At 43.7% G+C, this 19,080-nt stretch overlaps 1 protein-coding gene across 1 annotated transcript; it reads left to right on the top strand.

The window, feature by feature from the left end:
• Positions 1–1,433: 1,433 nt before the first annotated feature.
• LOC306948640 (phosphatidylinositol 3,4,5-trisphosphate 3-phosphatase TPTE2-like) lies at positions 1,434–18,016 on the top strand (the record flags this gene model as incomplete). Its single annotated transcript, XM_079538294.1, is given in 20 exon segments — positions 1,434–1,542; positions 1,545–1,548; positions 2,226–2,294; positions 4,522–4,599; positions 6,078–6,125; positions 6,789–6,950; positions 7,212–7,331; positions 9,041–9,140; positions 9,931–9,994; positions 10,435–10,499; positions 11,012–11,072; positions 11,292–11,373; positions 11,455–11,543; positions 12,755–12,816; positions 13,705–13,785; positions 14,560–14,665; positions 15,274–15,371; positions 15,695–15,790; positions 16,288–16,358; positions 17,914–18,016. Coding segments are annotated over 20 exon segments (1,668 nt in total).
• Between the last annotated feature and the right edge of the window lie 1,064 nt (positions 18,017–19,080).

The following is a 19,080-nucleotide window of genomic DNA, read 5'->3' as shown; positions in this document are numbered from 1 at the left end:
TGTGGAAGCAGGCCCCAAGCGCTCTCCTGGAGCTCCCTCTGCTGCTGAGCGTGCTGCAAGAGCTGGCCCCAGCGTCAGTGAGAAGCAGGTTTCTGCCACAGAGTGCTCATGCTAACGGGCAGCTTGTAGATTACTTGATATATGGTAACGGAGCAGCCGTGTACCACGTGCTGCTTCGCAGGCTTCTCAGGGGAGGACTGATTCAGCCCAACTGCACGGGCTGAATGTCACAGAATAACAGAATTGTTGGTGTTGGAAGAGATCTCTGCAGATCATGGAATCCAACACCCTTCTAAAGCAGGTTCCTTACAGCAGGCCACAGAGGTAGAAGTTCAGACAGGTCTTGAATATCTCCTTTGAAGCTCAGAAAGCAAATGGTATCCTGGGCTCCACCAAAAGAGGGGTGGCCAGCAGGGACAGGGAGGTGATTGTCCGTCTCTGCTCTTGTGAGGCCCCATCTGGAGAACTGTGTCCAGGTCTGGAGCCCCCAGTACAAGAAAGACAGAGAGCTGTTGGAGAGGGTCCAGAAGAGAGCCACAAGGATGATCGGGGGCTGGAGCACCTCCCCTATGAAGACAGGCTGAAGGAGCTGGGCTTGTTCAGCCTGGAGAAAAGAAGGCTGCGGGGTGACCTCATTGCAGCCTTTCAGTATCCAAAGGGAGCCTATAGAGGGGAGGGGAATCAACTCTTTGAAAAGGTTGATAACTGCAGGACAAGGGGAAATGGTTTTAAGTTGAGGGAGGGAAGATTTAGGTTGGATGTCAGGGGGAAGTTCTTTACTAGGAGAGTGGTGAGATGCTGGAACAGGCTGCGCAGAGAGGCTGTGGATGCTCCATCCCTGGAGGTGTTCAAGGCCAGGTTGGATGGGGCCGTGGGCAGCCTGGTCTAGTATTAAATAGGGAGGTTGGAGGCCCTGCCTGTGGCAGGGGGTTGGAGATCCATGATCCTTAAGGTCCCTTCCAACCCGGGCCATTCTGTGATTCTGTGATTCTGTGAATGTGACTCCACAACCTCTCTGGGCAGCCTGTTCAGTGCTCTGCCAGTCTGTAAAGTTCTTCACATTCATATGGAAATTCCTGTGTCCCAGCCTGTGCCCATTGCCCCTTGTTCTGTCACTGAGCACTCCTGAAAAGAGCTAGGTCTCATCCACTTGACTCCCACCCAGTGCATAAGCATTGGTAAGATCACAGAATCACAGAAAGGCCTGGGTTGAGAAGTACCTTAATGATCGTCTAGTTTCAGCCCCCCTGCCACAGTCAGGGTTGCCAACCACCAGAGCGGACTGCCCAGAGCCACATCCAGCTGGACAGCATACCCGCTCAGCCTTCTCTTCCCCAGGCTGAACAGCCCTAGGGCTCGCCGCCTTTCTCGTACAGGAGGTGCTCCCGGCTGTAGCGGAGGGCAGAGGCGGGCGGCGGAGCAAGGCCGTCGCCATGGCAGCGGTCGGGCCCGGCCCGGCCCAGGTGCGGCCCCGCGGCCCTTTTAACCGCGTCCCGGGCTGCGGGCCGCAGCGCTTTCTCGCCTCGCGGTTCCGCTTCGGCTCGGCGGGTGAGCGGGGCTTCGCTCGGGAGGTGGGCAGGCTGTCCTCAGGAAGTTTAACGCAATTTTCCGCTGAGTTCGCGGGGCGCCGGGGGCGGGTGTCCGGGCTCGACTTTGAGCTCGGAGGCGGGTGGCCGTGCCGAGGTGAGGGCGCTCGGGGAAGTTCCCGGGTCGGCACCGCCGGAGGTGGCCGGGGCCGTAGCTGGCGACGACCGGGGTTCGGCCCGCGGGGCTCTGCTGGGCGGGGAGTGCCGGGGGCTGAGCGGGGCCGGCCCGCAGCCCGCCTCGGAGCCGCCTCTCTCCTCAGCCCGACGGGTGAGGCTGTGCCGGGCGGGGCTTCGGAGCCCGGGATCGGACGAGCTGGGTGCAGCAGCCGGGGGTGAGGTGTGGGCGTCACGCTGCGCTGCTATCCGGGATCCTGGCTTTGCCAGCCTGAGCAGGGGACGGGCTGGAAGCGGGGAAAGGATGGTGCCGAGATAACAAAGCTGTCGTCTCTTGTGCGTGCTGGATGTGCTGGGTTGTGGTGCTGAGCGGTGGCTCCTCTGTCCTCTCCTGTGAGGGAAGGGGCTTGAGAAGGGAGCACAGGCCTGCCCTCTCATAGCGCATAGAGCTACTATAGGCAAAAATGTGAATGCTCCTTGCTGCTTGTACTGCTATCTAACTGCATGTGCTTCTCTTAACGCCAGCAGAGCAAGAAAAACCACAATGACGACTGTGAGGTATGAACAGGGGTCAGAGCTCACTGAAGCTTCGAGGTGAGTGGAACGAACTGCACTGGTGCACGAGTTCAGAGCTGAAGTGTGCTGCATGCAGCCTTCTGCCTAGCATTCCTTACTTAGTTGAACATAACAAAGAGGAGATATGTTGTATAAACTTCAAGCACTTCATACACGGTCTCTCTTTTTTCTTTTTTCTTCCACCCTGAGAACAGTGCTTCTTGAGCAGTGATATCTCTGATAGGAATGTGCTTCTGTGCTGGGCTTCTTACAAGTGGTTGAGAACTGTAATGAGGAGGTACAACTAACCTGCCCTGGTGTGCTAAGTTGAGGGCAGTAAGTCTGCTTTCTTCTAGCTTTTGGGAGCCACTGTCAAGTTGTTCTGTAGTTAGTGCATTGCTCTGCTCTCCTTACAGTCTTCCAGTCTGATGTTCGCTCTAACTGTGAGCAGTTGAAGTTGTCATTCCCCTGTGAAGACAGGCTGAGGGAGCTGGGCTTGTTCAGCCTGGAGAAAAGAAGGCTGCGGGGTGACCTCATTGCAGCATTTCAGTACCTAAAGGGAGCCTATAGAGGGGAGGGGAATCAACTCTTTGAAAGGGTAGATAACTGCAGGACAAGGGGAAAGGGTTTTAATTTGAGAGAGGGAGATTTAGGTTGGATGTCAGGGGGAAATTCTTTCCAGAGAGAGTGGTGAGGTGCTGGAACAGGCTGCCCGGAGAGGTTGTTGGTGCCACATCCCTGGAGGTGTTCAAGGCCAGGTTGGGTGGAGTCCTGGGCAGCTGGGTCTAGCGTTGAATGGGGAGGTTTGTGGCCCTGCATGTGGCAGGAAGGTTGGAGCTTGATGATCCTTGAGGTCCCTTCCAACCCGGGCCATTCTGTGATTCAGTTAGAAAAAACTTGTGTACTCTTTAGACAGTACATAGGCAGGAAATAGGTTGTAGTATGTCTTCATTTTCTTGTCTTCTTCCTTGTGTTTGAAGGCTAGATGTAGGATCTTGTAGCAGAAAGCTTTTTCTAGTTTGGGCAACAGTTAGATGTAAAGTAAAACTATCTGCTAGGGGAGCATTATTCAGATCTGAATTACTGTGTGAGAGCACAGTGTAAATAGTGTCCTTGGAGTTGGCTTCTATTTTCTTCTTATGTTAGCCCAACACACTGTTGTAGCTCGTTCTTATCTTATTTCTCTCAGAGTGGAGGATAAAAAGCTGGCTTTAAGTTCCCTTCACTTGTATACAAGTACAAGCAAGTGATCTGCAGCTGGAGTGCTATAGTAGCAGTAATACATCCTTATAAATGTTTCAGCCCACGCTAAGCAGATAACTCTGAAATGAATGTCCTGTGAGAACAGCTGGGAAACAGAGCTGAATGGTCACGTACCTCCAGAGCCTTCAGTTTTGGGAACAGAGCAAGCTTGCCAGTACCTGGAGATACTGGAGCTGGAAAATACTGTGCATATGGTTGCTTCTGTGTGAGTAGCAATGATGCCAGAGACAGAGCCACAGCAAACACTGTGGCTGTGCTATTATGCAATACACTATTTCTGCACAGTAGGTTAAAAATGCAAATCGTTGGATTTGACTATTACATTTGACTTTCTATGAAGTCATCTTGTGGTATTCAAAGCATTTAGGTGGCTAAACAAAATCCTGATTTAAGGAGACTCTTCTGAGGAAGTTATGGTTAGCAGCAACTGCACAAGTTTTCAGCAGCCGCTGCTGCCCTGGTCTTCCAGTTTCCGGTCTGGTATCCTGCTCAGCACAAAAACATTGCTGTGCTAAGGCTTCTCCTAGCAAGCATTCTATGAACAAGTACTTTACTGTAGTAGGGTTGAAGTTTTGGGGTTTTTTTTTCCCACTCTTTTGCATATGCGTGTTTCCAGCACTTCCAGAGTCTGGACTTGTCTCAAGTTCTTGACAGACTTTTGGATGCTTTACTTCAAAGTCCTTTGTCTTATTACTTAATAAAATATCTTCCCTTCCTTCCCCAAAAGTAAAATATCTTCCCTTCCCCAAAAGAGAACTTTGGTAGGTAGATAGTTAAGTGGAACTAGGTCAATACAAACCAAAGGCTTCTGTTGTGCCAACGTATGGAAGGTCTTTCTTCCCCTGGTACTACTACTGTGCTCTTGCCCAGGTTGCTCCTTGCTGCTCAGCTAACAGTAGTTAATGCTACTTTATCTGAAATACTGAAAGGTAGCAATATACGAAGTTGACATCTGTACTGGTATGTGATTATTTTTTTTTTTTTTGTGCTGTTCCTTTGCCAGCTCTCCAAAAGCAAATGAGCCCACGATAAAGATTGATGATGGTCGTGATGAGGATAATGAACAGGACAGCTGTTCCAAGTAAGCTAATGAGAGACTAAGTGCCTTTTTTTATCCCCCCCCCCCCCCCAGAAGTGAGAATCCCTGAGCCAAAATGAGAAGGCAGGTGGTGTGCTGAAGTTAATGATAAGCCTTAATTATTTTGATACCAGTGCACTGATCTTATCTTGATACTTTGAAGCTGTACGTCATTTGATACCAAGATTTGCTCTAATGTATAACTGCATGCAAGTTCAGGAAGCTTCTTAATACCTATGGAGATGAAAGCTCAGTTCACCAATTAACAACAAATCTGTCACAGAGTGGAAAATAGGTAGTTCATACTGCACTGCATATGTGTTCTCTCAAAAGAATTGGCTTGGGAGAGCACTGAGGAAACGCTGGTGGGAAAATCAGGTGAATGAGTATCTGGAGCAAATGGTAAGCATCATCAAGAATGAACTGTCTGAACCTGCTAGTGATCAGTAAGAACAGTAAGATTAAGCCTGTTATCTCAGTTCCTCTCCCATTGTCCTAAATTGTATGAATTAAGGTCAAGGTGCTTAGAAGTGCATTTAATAAAGGCTTAAGCTAAATATGCAAGCAACTCTTGTGCTTTTAACTGACCAAAGATGTTGGCAGGCCAGAGTAGAGTACCTTTATAGTGCATCCAATAAAGGTGCTTGTCCTTGGGCTGTGGAAGCTGAAGTCTTCCTGTACATACTATACCTATATCATAGGGTTAGCTGGACAAAGACAAAGTCACAAAATAATGTAATCATTGCATTGTTTTCCTTGCATCCTGGACATTCATCAGTGCAAGGAGAATCTTCTGTATACTACATTGCCTTGGAAATAAAGCTTGTTACTTTAGTTACAGTACTCAGTTTTCCCATCCAAGTTAAGGATGCAGCATCTTTCTGTCTCAAAGGTGTAGCTGTTTACTTGTTCATATTTTGAACTTTAAACTTAATAATGAGGAGTATGGACGAACTCAGTGCGCCCATCAAAATGCTTCCTCTTCACTTCAAAGATACTCAGCCTTGTCTTAAACTGGATAATGGAGTTAAGGTCTGTCACCAAGTGAAATATAGTGCTCAAACTGCCCTAAAGGAAATGAGTAGTTTAGATGAGATTGAGGTGCAATATAAATTACTGAGTTGATGAACGTTTCCTCTAACGGGGTGTCTCCAATGGTGTGGGTGGTGATGGGGAAGTACAGTAACCATACATAACAGGACAAATATGTGAACAATACTGACAGAATAGTACTGTTTTTTTTTTTTTTTTTTTTAAGGATGTAGCTGATAAAATACCTCTTGTTTGAGTGATGAAAGATTTTTTTTTTTTTTTTTTTCCCAAACACTGCCTTAATGTATTTGCTTCAAGAATGCAGCTGAATACTTTTATATCAATGGCACAGTTCTGAAAATAAAAAAATGAACTTCAGTAACAGTGGTACTCTGGCTTAATCAGTAGCAAATTGTCATTGTCTTGATGCTGATTCTCTTTTCTTGCAGTACCATTAGGAGAAAAATTTCCCCGTTTGTGATGTCATTTGGATTCAGGTAAAAGATTATGCTTGTAATGATGTGGGAAGGATAGAAGTAGTTCTTTTTATTGTAGGAACTCTGAGACTTGAGCCTCTGTCTGGGAAGTACTGAATCTGTCCCCTCCAGCAAAGGGGAGGTTTCTTTGGGAAGAATGTCTTACGCAGATGTCTGTGTTCTCCAAAGAGAATGGGAGGCTGGAGTTGTAAGTGTTACTGTCATTTGTTGACATAAGGGTTCTTAATGTTGTATGAAAGCCTGTGACATCTGGTCTGCTGTATACAATCTAGGTGCTATAAGAGGGTGAACCATTAAATATGCTTATTTCTGAGGGACTGCTCTTCCTTACACGTGGGAGGGAAAGTGAGTAAGCTGGAAAACAGCACTGGTGCTTCTGTGCCTTAAAGCACTCAGGTTGGCATCATACATGGATAGATGTGGGATTATTGATTAATAACTACTGTTGAGTCTAAAAACATACAGTTCCACGTGGATGGTATATTCTGTGCAGGTCACTTAAAAAATGCAATTTGAATCTTTCAGCCGTAACACAAGCAGGACTCAATCTCTGTATAAGTTTAAAATAAAAACCTAGATTTGTAATCTCCAGTTTGTGTATTCCACTAATTATTTGCTGTTTCTAAAATTAACTTGTATATACATATTTTTTTCCCCTCACAGAGTATTTGGGGTTGTGCTTATCATTGTGGACATCATAGTTGTGATTGTGGATCTGGCCATCAGTGAGAAGAAAAGAGGCATTAGAGAGATTCTTGAAGGTGTTTCCCTGGCTATAGCACTCTTCTTCCTCGTTGATGTTCTCATGAGAGTGTTTGTTGAAGGGTAAGACACAAGCAAATTGTGTGGCAAGACCTCAAGCAGTAAGAGCAATGCTTCAAGCTTGGAACGATAGGCAGGTTGACTTACGGAGAAGAGCCTCATCTTCTCTTGGCTGTGCTCACTGGCTGTTACTATTTCATAGGCTAATCTGTAGAATGCTTTGAAGTGCTTGGAAATGGCATTGGTTTTGCTGTGACTGCTCTCATAGTGGGTCTTTTGTGCTTAGCTTTCTAAGAAGAAAAGCTTTCTTTTTTTTTTTTCCAGCTTCAAGAACTATTTCCGCTCCAAACTGAATACTTTAGATGCACTCATAGTAGTGGGCACTCTGCTTATTAATATGACCTACTCCTTCTCTGACCTTGCTGCCACAGATCAGATGCCAAGGTAAGAATGGTATGACAGCTGTTAAGTGTGAGCTTTCCATGATGGGCAATAAAGAATGTTCTTGGCATATCTAGGCTAGGTGAGTGTCTGCTAGATGACAGATATAGCTGTGATAGTATTTCACAGTACAGAATTCAAAGGAAAGTTGTCTTATTCTTTAGGCTTACAGTTCTGTTGTAGCTTGACCCTGTCTCAAAGGCAGATATGATCTAAACACCTACTGGTGTAACTAAAAACGAATGGTGGGGGGCAGAGGGGTGGTTCTGTGCTGTTGTGGATTGGTGTGCAAGTACCTTGTATTCTGACTTGATGGAGCTTGTAGGACAAGCTCAGTTTTTGCACTGCCTAGTGCAACACAAAAAATCATACTGGGATATTCAGCTGGGACCTACTATCTCACCCATGCAACTCCTGAGGCCCTCCGTAAGACTTGTTCTGTTAAAAGCTCTTCAGTCCTGCTCAGATGCCGTAGATGTGGCCAAATATCAAATTTTGAGACAATTTTGAGTCTTCCCACCTAATCCTACAGTTGCAGCCACATAATCAAACTAATTCCCAGCAGCTTACCTGAGCTTTTGTTGATTTTCTTTCCTCATGGCTCTTCCTTCAGATATGAATAGTGGTCTTAAAATCTGTTCAGGCTGTTTGGAGATTTGTCGAGTGCTCTCTGTGGGTGACAACTTGTCATACAAGTTAGATTTCAGTGGCAGTCCAGAGAGGCAACATCACATCCTTTCATCAAGGGGTGTCTATTTAGAACCTGATCTAGCTAGTGTGGATTGGAGCAAGTGTCTCTTGACCAATAAAAGGATGTCTGAGTTGGGTATCTACTTGCAAACTACTGCTTAACTAGCTGCCTTTGAAAAGGGCAGAGGGCAAACTCTTCATGTAAGCTGTGGCTCAAGCAGAGGAGGGGGCTCTAGTGTCTTCAGTCTAGTATTAGTTCATGTCCTTGTCTGGCTTCTAGTTCAAGGGAATTCCTCTGAAACAATAGCAGAGTTATCTTGGAGTAGGAAGGAGCTGGGGAGAAATTGAAACTTACCAAGCTTCTGGGACAACTCTGTGTGTGGTTGACTTCCACAAGCTTTATGTTGATGGAGAACTGTGGATAACTACTGAAGTTCTTACCTTAGGTATAACAGGACCTGAAACATGTATGCACTCCTTAAAAATGTATGCTCTGTACCTCCTTAAGAAATGAGTGCTTGTTTGCCCTTGTCCCTAAGGGTGTGCTGAAGCAACTCCCCCTGTTTCTGTAGTTACTCTCATAAGCATCTTGCCTGATCCAAAGTTCAGTAGGAGTTCAAAGTTTCTCAAATTTGTCAAATTGTTGACTGATTAAAGAAAATGTTTCTTGTTGAAGCATGTTTAGCTTATTTAACTTCTTTTCAGCTTGTTTGTCAGGTGGCTGGTTCCACTTAAGTGTACACTTCAGTATCGAGGGATAATTGGCAGTGTTAAGGGAATTTGTTACTTGCTGGGTGGAGATAGCTGAGAAAGTTCCTAGAATAGACTCTGGGACTTTCTAGTTCTGTTACTACTTCAGAATATGCATCACTAGCACCATAAAACTGTGGTACTCCAGGCGTTGGGTTTTTTGCATGAAACAAAGCTTTTTTTTTTAATGTTCTCTGAAACAGCTTTTAAATAATTTTGAGCTTTACATTTAGGCTCAACACTTCTTTTCACAATTCATCTCTTTCATCTAGAATGGTTACTCTCCTTCGAGTTCTGAGAATTGTCATCTTAATAAGAATATTTCGCCTGGCTTCACAGAAGAAACAACTTGAAGTGGTAACCAGAAGAATGGTAAGCTGGCCTAGTAGTATATCTAGGCAGCTGTTACTATTCCTTTCTCTAGGCAACTGTCAAAAAAAACCAGCAAGCAACAAATCTGTCTGCAGCATATTGATCTGAAACTGATAATACAGCAGAAGCAACATGCCTGTTCTGCGTCCTTGATGGGGTATTGCAGTTCTGCCTTTGGCTGCAGTAGAACTAGCAATTCTTGCCTCTAGTTGAGCAAGAAGCTCCTTGACCTACAGAGCCAGAATATCAGTGATTGTGACACTGTGGTGTGTCTTGGTCATTGCTGGCTTGTGTGGTGCATGGACTGCAGGTTCCTCCTTGACTGAGGAGAGGATGGTGGAAAACAAAGCAGCTCATCTGTTAGCTGCATTAAAGCCCTGTCTGTTTTAGATGCCTCCTACTTTCATCAGGGTACTAAAGTGAAATCTGAAGCTTTGAGTTCAACCTTTTACACAGCAGTAAATACCTAAATATTCTGCCCTAATCATTCTCCTCCTTTCGTTCAGCTCCCAAACACTGAAGTAGCAAAGACCCATTCATATGCAGCTTGTGGAGAATCTGCAGTGTTTTTCACTTCTGTACATCAAGGCAAAAATTATTTTAGGTAATAGGAGATCATTCAAATAATACAATCAAACTCGTTCTCAGATAATGCTGTGAACTCTGCAAAAATAAAATGAGGCTCTGAAACATGACTTGGCTTCAGAGTCAGGGTTTATTTTTTTTCCTAGTAATAGACAACACTTGTTGATCTGTGTCATTCTCTTGAGAGACTGCTCCATTTTCACAGGTCTCTGAAAACAAAAGGCGTTACATGAAAGATGGCTTTGATCTGGATCTCACTTATGTTACTGGTTGGTAGAAATCCTATAACAACAGATGAAACTTCACAGCATGAAATTGGCTACTAACACTGAAGTAACTACTGCTTTCAAGGGTTAGCCTTCTGGGAGAGAGCTTATATGTGCTATAGGTAGTGATAGCAGTTCTGAGGCCTAGGGAAGCTATGTAACTACTGAACTACTGACTAACTCACTGGAGGGGTTTTGTCCATGGTGGCTGGCATTTACTGATAACTAATCCTTCAGAAATGTCTATTAGCCTGCTCTAGCTGTGCTAATTGTGGGAGTGGGGGGAAAAACTCTAGGAAATGATTAGGTGCTTTTCCTAAACAGTGTACTCATAGGGTAGGAATCAATTATTTTGTAATGATCTCAGTCAAATTGTTCTTGGACTTGGGGAGGGAGGGGGGCTGTCTCCATGTTGTTACTTCTGATTGCTGTTTTCTCCACAGATCGTGTTATTGCAATGTCTTTTCCATCTTCTGGGAAGCAGTCTTTCTATAGGAATCCTATAGAGGTAAGAATCTCTCATTACCAGGTTTAGTATTTCTAAATGCTGTTTCACTTCTAGGTGAACTGGAACTTGCATGTGAACTAACTTGTGTGTGGATTACACTATTGAATCCTAGTCCTGAGCTTGGCTGGTCAGAATGATTTAATAGTGATCTCCCCTGTGCTGCATTGCTGTGTTTTAGTTGCAGCCTAATAAGATGCATCTTGTGTGGACAGACTGATGTTCTGATGTCTCACCTCTTGAGGAATCTTTCAGTGAACCAAATAAATTCTCTCACAGGCTAGTGGTAGTGTGAATAATATGAGCTATGTAATCATGACAATGTTTAAAAGCTTATTGTCCATGTACAGCTGTGCTGTCTGATACCTTTATGTAAATATGTAGAGTAAGGAATTGAATCACAGTCATGCTGTCTCAGAATTGAGACAGGAATTTGAACTACTGGGTTGATGAAAAGGCTTCTTGGTCAAGGACAAGAGCATTAATTACTTTGAACTTGTTTCTTGTTACTTTAGGAAGTTGCAAGGTTTTTGGACACTAAGCATGCAGACCACTATAAAGTCTACAATCTCTGCAGTAAGTATGTTTTGTTGCTGACGATTGAAAGACTGCTAAAAAGAAAAGTATCACTTCAAGGTGTGGTGTTGATGCTATCAGATCTTCAGGAACTTAAAATGCATCAAAAGGACTTAAACACTATTTTATGTTCAGACCAGCAGTCTTTATCACAAGCTACTTTCACTGTTGCAAGCTCTTGTTGCTCTTCCTGGTGTAACACCAGCTCTTACTTTGTAGGTGAAAAAGGCTATGACCCTAAGTACTTCCACTACAGGGTAGAAAGGATCTTTATTGATGACCACAATGTTCCAGCATTACAGTGAGTCTTGTTAATGAGTACTTGCACCAGTGTAACTTTTCATGCTTTTGCTTTGTCTGCACTAATTTTCTTCTCATCTAGGGACATGCTGAAATTCACTGCCAGTGTCAGTGAATGGATGAGTCAAGATGAGAAGAATATCATAGCAATTCACTGTAAAGGAGGCAAGGGTAAGGCTTCTTGTATACAGCCTGTGTATGCCCCAAATTGCACATTCTTTGTTAAAACATGACTTAAGGATAGTCTGGTACTCTGAACTCATCTATTCCATGATTTAATTTGTCAGATTCTACAGGCACTGTGACTGGCAACAGTGTAATGCTGTTTAGTGTTGCACACGTGTTCTGAAGTAGTTTTAAGAAATCAGCTGCCATTTTATGGAAAGAGCTAACCTGAATTCCTCTGTAAGTTCCTGCTGTCCTGACCCTCCTGGTAGGAGGGACTGAGGACAGGGAGCTACTAATGTTGCTGCTACAACTGTGAAGCTGCTGCTTTAGCTTTGTGCCAGCCAGTGATCCATACTGAGTATTTTGCACTGCAACATACTTTGAGCTGCTGAATTTCTGTGGGGGGGGGTTGTCCAAAGTATTGCTGGATCCTTAAGGCACACAAGGCATTGAGAAGGAGTACATGGTAGATTTGTGGGGACAAGATTTTGTGTGAGCTCCTGCATAAGATGACCTGTGGGTGCTGTGTGTAATCTGTAGTAGTGCAGGAGCTGTTGAAGTGCATTAGTGGCTGTGTGAACAAGCCCTGAAAACTTCTGTCACATTTTTTAGATGTAGCATCAGGTGACTACAAATTCTGGTTCACTTGAGCCAGATGTCTACAAAAGCTTTTTCTCCACAGCTGAAAACTTAGCTTAGAGGGCTTAATGAAACTGAAAGCTGAACCTACCTGCAGGCCAAAACCAGCTTGAAGAACAAGGGTAGGGAGGAATGATGTGGCTTCAGGCATGAATTTGAGACCGAGATTGTACTGAAGACTGTGTGCTAGTAGTCCTGGTGCTGCTTTAGTAGGGTTGAGGGGGGGAAAGGTGGAGTGGAGAAGTTACCTTGTGAGACTTCAGCTGGCACTGGCTGGTGCTGTAGTGTGTAAGGACTTGGTAAGATGTGCTTGACTCTCTCCATTGCTAAATAGAGGATGCAGTTACTGACCAATTAAATATCTTAAGTAATACCATAAAGAATTACAGGGACTGCTTTCAGTAAGCAAGGTAACAAACCACAGTGTTTTGTTCTTCCTGGAAATACAGATTCTTGATTACTTGTGTGCCACTTATTTCCTGTTACCCCTATTTTAAGTTAGGAATTCATTTCCACAAAACTAATTCTCAAATCTTTGAGCTCGTATAACTCAGTTTCTCTTACTTCTAATACAGGTAGAACTGGAACTATGGTCTGTACCTGGCTTATACACAGTGACCAATTCGAGAGTGCAAAGGTAAAAACTAGCTTTTATTTCTGCTTCTTTCAGTAGTCAGAATACCCTCGTTAGAATCTGCTTACCTACTGAAATGCACTGATATTATAAACTAAGAATATTGTGAGTCTGTATTTAACAAAAAAAAAAAAGTCTTACAGCTGTGTGAACTTTTTGTTTGAGATTATTCCTGATCAGGGAGAGTGGCCTCTAAAGCATTTCTTTAGAATCTAGGATCTTAAGCAACTTCTTCAAAACTGTAGGTGGCTTCCTTGCATCCACTACTAAAGCCAGTCTCTGTTTAAGTAGCCTTGTGTAGTTGTCTTCCCTGCCCTCCTTCCAAGGTGTGCAAGGCATCAAGAACTGCTTGTGGTTTTATTTTGATTGCCACTGTTACAGCAAGAAGCCTTCCTGAACATCCTGGGGAAAAGGAGATGAGCAAGTCTGCAGTCAGAGCAGCCATGTTCTTCTGCTTTGCTGTGCCAAATCTCTGCTGCAGACTCAGAAACCTGGGTTGCAGAAGGCTCAGGTCCACTGTAGGTGATCTGTGTGGAGCATGTATCAGCTTGGCCTCTTGCTTTTCTGAATTTAGTGTAGATCTCCACAAACCAGTGTTCAGCTTTTGTCTGCCACAGGTAACTTGAGAAATGTGTATGGTTTTACAACAATTGCTTAAGCATGTTGCTTTCCTCTTTCAAAGAGTTTTACCAGCTTGCTTTCTGAATGGTGGACTTAAAGCTACTCGTTAGGAAGTTAGCTACAATACCTTCTAGATAGAAGGTAACAGAAAAACTTGTGTATCTTCTTCTGTATTCCTTTGGAATTGGTTAGTTTAACTCTGCTTTGTGTTAGCCTCAGGGAGGGGAATGGTGGTGAGGTATTTTTCACTCTTGAAATCTTCCTATATAGGAGAGTTTGGACTACTTTGGGGAAAGAAGAACTGACAGAACTACAAGTACCAAATTTCAAGGAGTTGAAACTCCATCCCAGGTAAGTTTGAGCAGGTTTTGTAATGAGCCAAGTTAACCCTAGCCTTATGAGCACTTAAACAACAAGGTGGCAGAGATGGAGCAGCTTCAGAGATGTAGGTTCCTACTACTGTACTCTTTTCTTTAGGGATTGGACTATCAACTAGTAGGGTTGCATTGCATCTTTCTTATATGCCCTTATTACAGCCCATTTCTTATGCTGCTTCTGAGTGCAGTATTAAATGTGATTATGGTATCTGGGCTCCCAGCCTTCTAAGACGAGGAGACCATCTAATCCAGCCCCACTGTTTAAGTAAGGTGAGCCAGAGCAGGCTGCACAGGACCATTCCTGATTAGATTTAGAACATCTCCACAGATCCTGATTCACTGTGTACTGTGAGATGAAGCTGTTGGCAGAGGTACTCTAGTTGCTGGTATAAAATAGAATGGAAGGGTAATTACTTATCCAGTTGGTGCTTTTTCAAAGTAAAAGCTTCCTAGAGCTTTTTAAGGGATAAAATGTTTAAGCACAAAGTTCCATGCTTTTTGCTGATCTCTAGAGATTTCTTCTTAAAACACGAAGTATAAATACTGTTTAGAGATAGATATAAAGCTTGTTTAGAGCTTTAACAACAACATGCTTCAGTTGTGGAAGGAAAAAGCAAATGGCTTAATTTCTTTTAAGCCTTGGACTTGAGAGAAGAACTCAGTGCAGACCAACTTAATCCTTCTACCTGGAATTAGTCTGTGTGGGATACAGAAACTGCATAATGTGTCTGGGTTTTTTGCATTACAGAGTAGGTATGTTGGGTATTATGAGATCCTGAAAAACAAGTATAACTTCAAACTCCCACCAGAGAGACAACTCAAAATAAAAAACCTCAAAATCCACTCTATACATGGTAAGAACTTTTGAATTTGGGCCTTTCTATCTGCTGATGGTTTCTTAGCACAGGCAGCTGATCTCTGTTCTGTCTCTTATTAAGCCTGTGGTAGGAATGCAGACATACTGTGACTTGAGAATTTCAATGGCACAGATTTGAAAACAAAATCTGAAGTGCAGTTACCTTGTTTTGTCACTTCCTGGGTATGTGGTCAAACGGTGCTTTACGTGCAAGCTGCTGTTTTGGATAAATAATCAATTATCAAGTAGGATTAGTGGATCCAACTCAACATCTGGAGCTGCAGTTTCTCAGCTTGATATACAGAAGTTTCTGTAAGTATGAACCAGTAACTAGTACTAGAAGTTTGGTGTTATTTTTTTTTTCTAGGGGGCCTGAACTGCTGTTTTTGTTCAGTGATAGAACTACACGTTCCTGCTCCACTAGTAGGATTCACTGGTGCTTCAAAATCAAGCTCAGACTCTGCAGCTCAAGCTACTTTCAGGGTTTGAGTTCTCTGAAGTCTGTGGCAAGGCAGTTTTGAATAAGATTGATGTACTTGGTTTTGATTTCTGCGTAGTTTTCAGCAGATGTTTTGCTCCAGTGTAATGCAACTTCTTTCTTCCTAGGAGTTGGGAAAGGCAATGGAACTGATATGAAGGTGCAGATAATAATGAAAAAGCAAGTTGTGTTGGAATGTGAGTGCGCCACACAAGGAAACTGCAAGGTGAGAGTATGAAACTGTCAGCTGAGTCACAGAAGCTGGATACTGGACATAAAACTATCTAAATAAACAGACAGTATGAACTTCAAAAAGATGCAACTTTGCTAAGCCTTAGGAAAAATAGTGTAAGGTATAAAAAGCTTTCCTAGAAGACACTTGAATGTACTTAATGGCTCGCTCTGACCTGGGAAGCTTAAATGGTGGGCTAATATTCTAGCACTGCTATTGTATTTATACGTGATGATTTGTAGCTTTTGTTGTCGTCAGTTGACCTTCTGTCTGTGTGGTAGGTTTTCATAAACGTCATATTTTGCTCTGTTACCTAGCTCTTCTTTGATTCTGAAAGTGACTCTGTAGTCATTGGCTTGGAAGACAGCCCTGTTATAAGTGGTGATGTGAAAGTCAGATTTGAATCTAACTCTGTAAGTACAACAGCACTAAGATCCTCATTTCAATTTGAGGCAGGGCAGCAATGCAAATGCCAGCTGGGTCTTGGCTGGCTTAGCTCTGTGGGGCAACAAAAAAAAAAAAAAAAAAAAAAAAAAAACAAAAAAAAAAAAATTGTTTTTTGTTTTTCTTCCCCCCCTGGTTACTTGTGTGGAATGGACCCTAATGAGCCAAACAAGAGCTGCTGCAGTGCAGTGAGAACATAGCAAGTGTTACTGCAGCAGCTTGTACAGATGGGGTGGCTGTTCATACAGAGCAACTGAGCATCTTAGTTGAGCACCTGCTGCTTCTGATATGGATCTTATGTTAATCTTGAGTGGCTGGGAACAAATTGAATGAAAAATGTGATCTGGGTGTGATATGTCTTGTTAAATGTACTGATTCTAGCACACCAGTTTTGTAAGTCAAACTGAGGACAAATGGGTACTCGTGTCTGCAAAAACTGTTCCTTAAATGAAGCATTTACTTTCAGGATCTTCCAAAAGGCTATGATAACTGTCCATTTTTCTTCTGGTTCAACACTTCCTTTATTGAAAATAACAGGTAAGCGATCACAGTGGCTGCCTTCAGAAGCTGACTTCTGGTGTATGAACAGAGCTGGCAGTTACTGAACACAGTGCTGAGAGCTGAAATAGAGTGCTAACCAAGCCAGTCTTTAGCTTCTGTATGGCTTTCTGATTTCCAGTTCTAACTTGTGAGCAGGTACTTGGCACACACTTGTACTGTGCTAAGTGGATTAAACATAGAATCATAGAACTAGATGGGCTTTAAGGTCCCTTCCAAGCCATTCTAACCTCCTGCTGTGGACAGGGTTGCCACCCAGCAGCTCAGGCTGCCCAGAACCCCATCAAACCCAGTCTTGAGACCCTCCAGAGATGGGGCACTCACAGCTTCTCTGGGTAGCCTGTGCTAGTGCTTTACCACCCTCTGAGTAAAGAATTTCTTCGTAGTATCTAATCTGAATCTCTCCTCTCTTTAGTTTAAAACCATTCCCCTTGTCCTGTCAATTATCTTAATCCATTGGTTTGTTTCCCAGCATTCTATTGTTAATAATACCTTTTTGTTCAAGGTGGTTAACTATTCAAATGTCAATGGCACAACTGACTGAGGCTGGAACTTGAATTTAGCAGCTAAGCGAGGCAAACGTTAAAAGTTAGATATCAATGTTTTGGATCCTAAAAAAGCTCTTAACTTGTTAGTTCTCATGCTTTTGTTAAAAGTTTAAAAACTTCTGTGGGCTTGTTGTTGAGAGACTGCAACATACTTTGAGCTGCTGAATTTCTGTGGGGGGGGTTGTCCAAAGTTTTGTCCAAAGAATTCTGATTCCTGGGGGAGCTCCTGCCAGCAAAGGCTGGGCTTGTCTGTCTTGCTAGGGGAGTGATAGAGAAGTAAAGAGACTTCAGCTCCTTCTGGCCTGTCTACTAAAATGGGTAGGATTAGACAGCAGAACAATGAACTTGTGTAAGGTATAATTCTTTCCACAGCTGTAAAAGAACAAACCTTACTGAATTTCTCCTGTCAGTCTGAGGAGCCATGAGTTATAACTCTAATCCTAATTTGCTAGGCAGCAATGCACCTTGCACCTGAACTGAGATAGTCATTTACACGAATCTAGCAGCAGGAGGAATGTGTGCCTGTGGTCATGTAGCTCTGCAGCAGTGTTATAACAAAAGGTGAAGTGCAGGTGCTATCTGGTGATTGCTAGAAATGAATTTGGTAAGCATTAAAGGAGAAGGGGTGGGGAGAACATGGTGGCTGAGCTTGACTGAATACTGAATCAAGCACGTGCCATGAGGTCAGTTATTAAACAGGTGTCTATTCCCTTGAAAGGCCTTGAGCTGGACATAACACTAATTTTACTGTAATGGTTGTGTCCTGGGTGGAATAGACCACAAATCATCAGATTGGCGGTGTATTTGTGAGCTATTTCATGTCCAAATCCCCATGCCTATTTCATCCCCATTACCTAATGTCTGTCTGAATTTAAGATCTAGGCCTCTAGTTAATACTCTTGAGCCAAGCTTCAAGCCTTCTCCACAATCTTAATGGAAAAGCATTCCTCAGGCCCTAAGAAATACTATTGGATTTTATCTTTCAGACTGTACCTTCCCAGGAATGAGCTGGATAACCCTCACAAGTCAAAAACATGGAAAGTCTACAGTGAGACGTTTGCTGTAGAGATGAACTTTACTGAGCTGTAAGGGAAAGCTGAAAGAAGGAAAATACTTTAACTCATCTCCTGTCCTGATGATGCCTTGCTGCTTCAGTGTAGTGAAGCGGTCTCACTTTGATGTACTTAATGTATTTCTATGTAGATACAGCTTCTCAAATAAACTGACCTGAAGTTCTGTTGTGCAGAGCAATACATCTCTGAAGTATTTAATGTCATGTACCTGTGATTTATGTGAATGTGCTGATAGATCTGCTGGAGCCTAGATATGTTTACATGCAGGTAATCCCTACTCTAAGCTGTGAGCACTAACCAACAGCGTTCACTTGTTGCTGGGTGGAGAACAGCAGTTGCAGGGCACTGTTGGAGTAGACTGAGACACTTCCCCCAGCATCAGGTCACCAGAACTAAGGTAATATTGAGGGGAGGGGGAATAATAACCTGCCACTGGCAGGTGGGTGCTTACCTTAGCTAATACCCATAATGAAGCAGAGATCCCAGACCTTCCAAACCCTCAGCTGAGGGTTGTGGCATGCTCTGAGGTACGTATACAGACCTGAGTCTGGCTGTTGCTGAATGTGATAGCCTGGTATTTAGTAAGTGTGGTGTTGAAGCTCCCATCTAGTTGGCAGCAGCAGCTTCTCTGAGCACTGTGGTTCAAGTACAGAGGTCTGAACTTATTTTGAAGGTGCATTCTACAAATGCTTAGCACTTCCATAAACAGGATGCTGTGGGCCTGGGTCTCTTAGTTACTACACGTGGAAGTGTGTAGTGAGATGTTATTGGAGCTTCTGAAGGTGAAGGGATGACGGTGGAGTTAATGCTCTGCTACTGGTCTGATGGCAACGAAATTTCCCCCTTATAAAGGCGTGAGGCCAAAGTTCCCTCGCTAGAGGGCGACCGAGTAAGGCAGCAGGCAGGGCCCTCCAGTGCAGACCGAGCTTACTAGGAGCTGGAATCCAATGCTGTTTTATTGCAGCTGGAAGTGTCTGATGACTGAGTTCCTTCTAGCTCAGCTCTGGCAGTGAGATAGCATTCACCTAAACTGTCCTTTCTAATCAGCTGCAGGGCATTTAAGGTTCTCTGTCCTGCTCG

Source organism: Tetrao urogallus, assembly GCF_951394365.1.
Source record: "Tetrao urogallus genome assembly, chromosome: 1".
Taxonomy (NCBI): domain Eukaryota; kingdom Metazoa; phylum Chordata; class Aves; order Galliformes; family Phasianidae; genus Tetrao; species Tetrao urogallus.
This window is presented reverse-complemented; position numbering and strand designations above follow the sequence as displayed.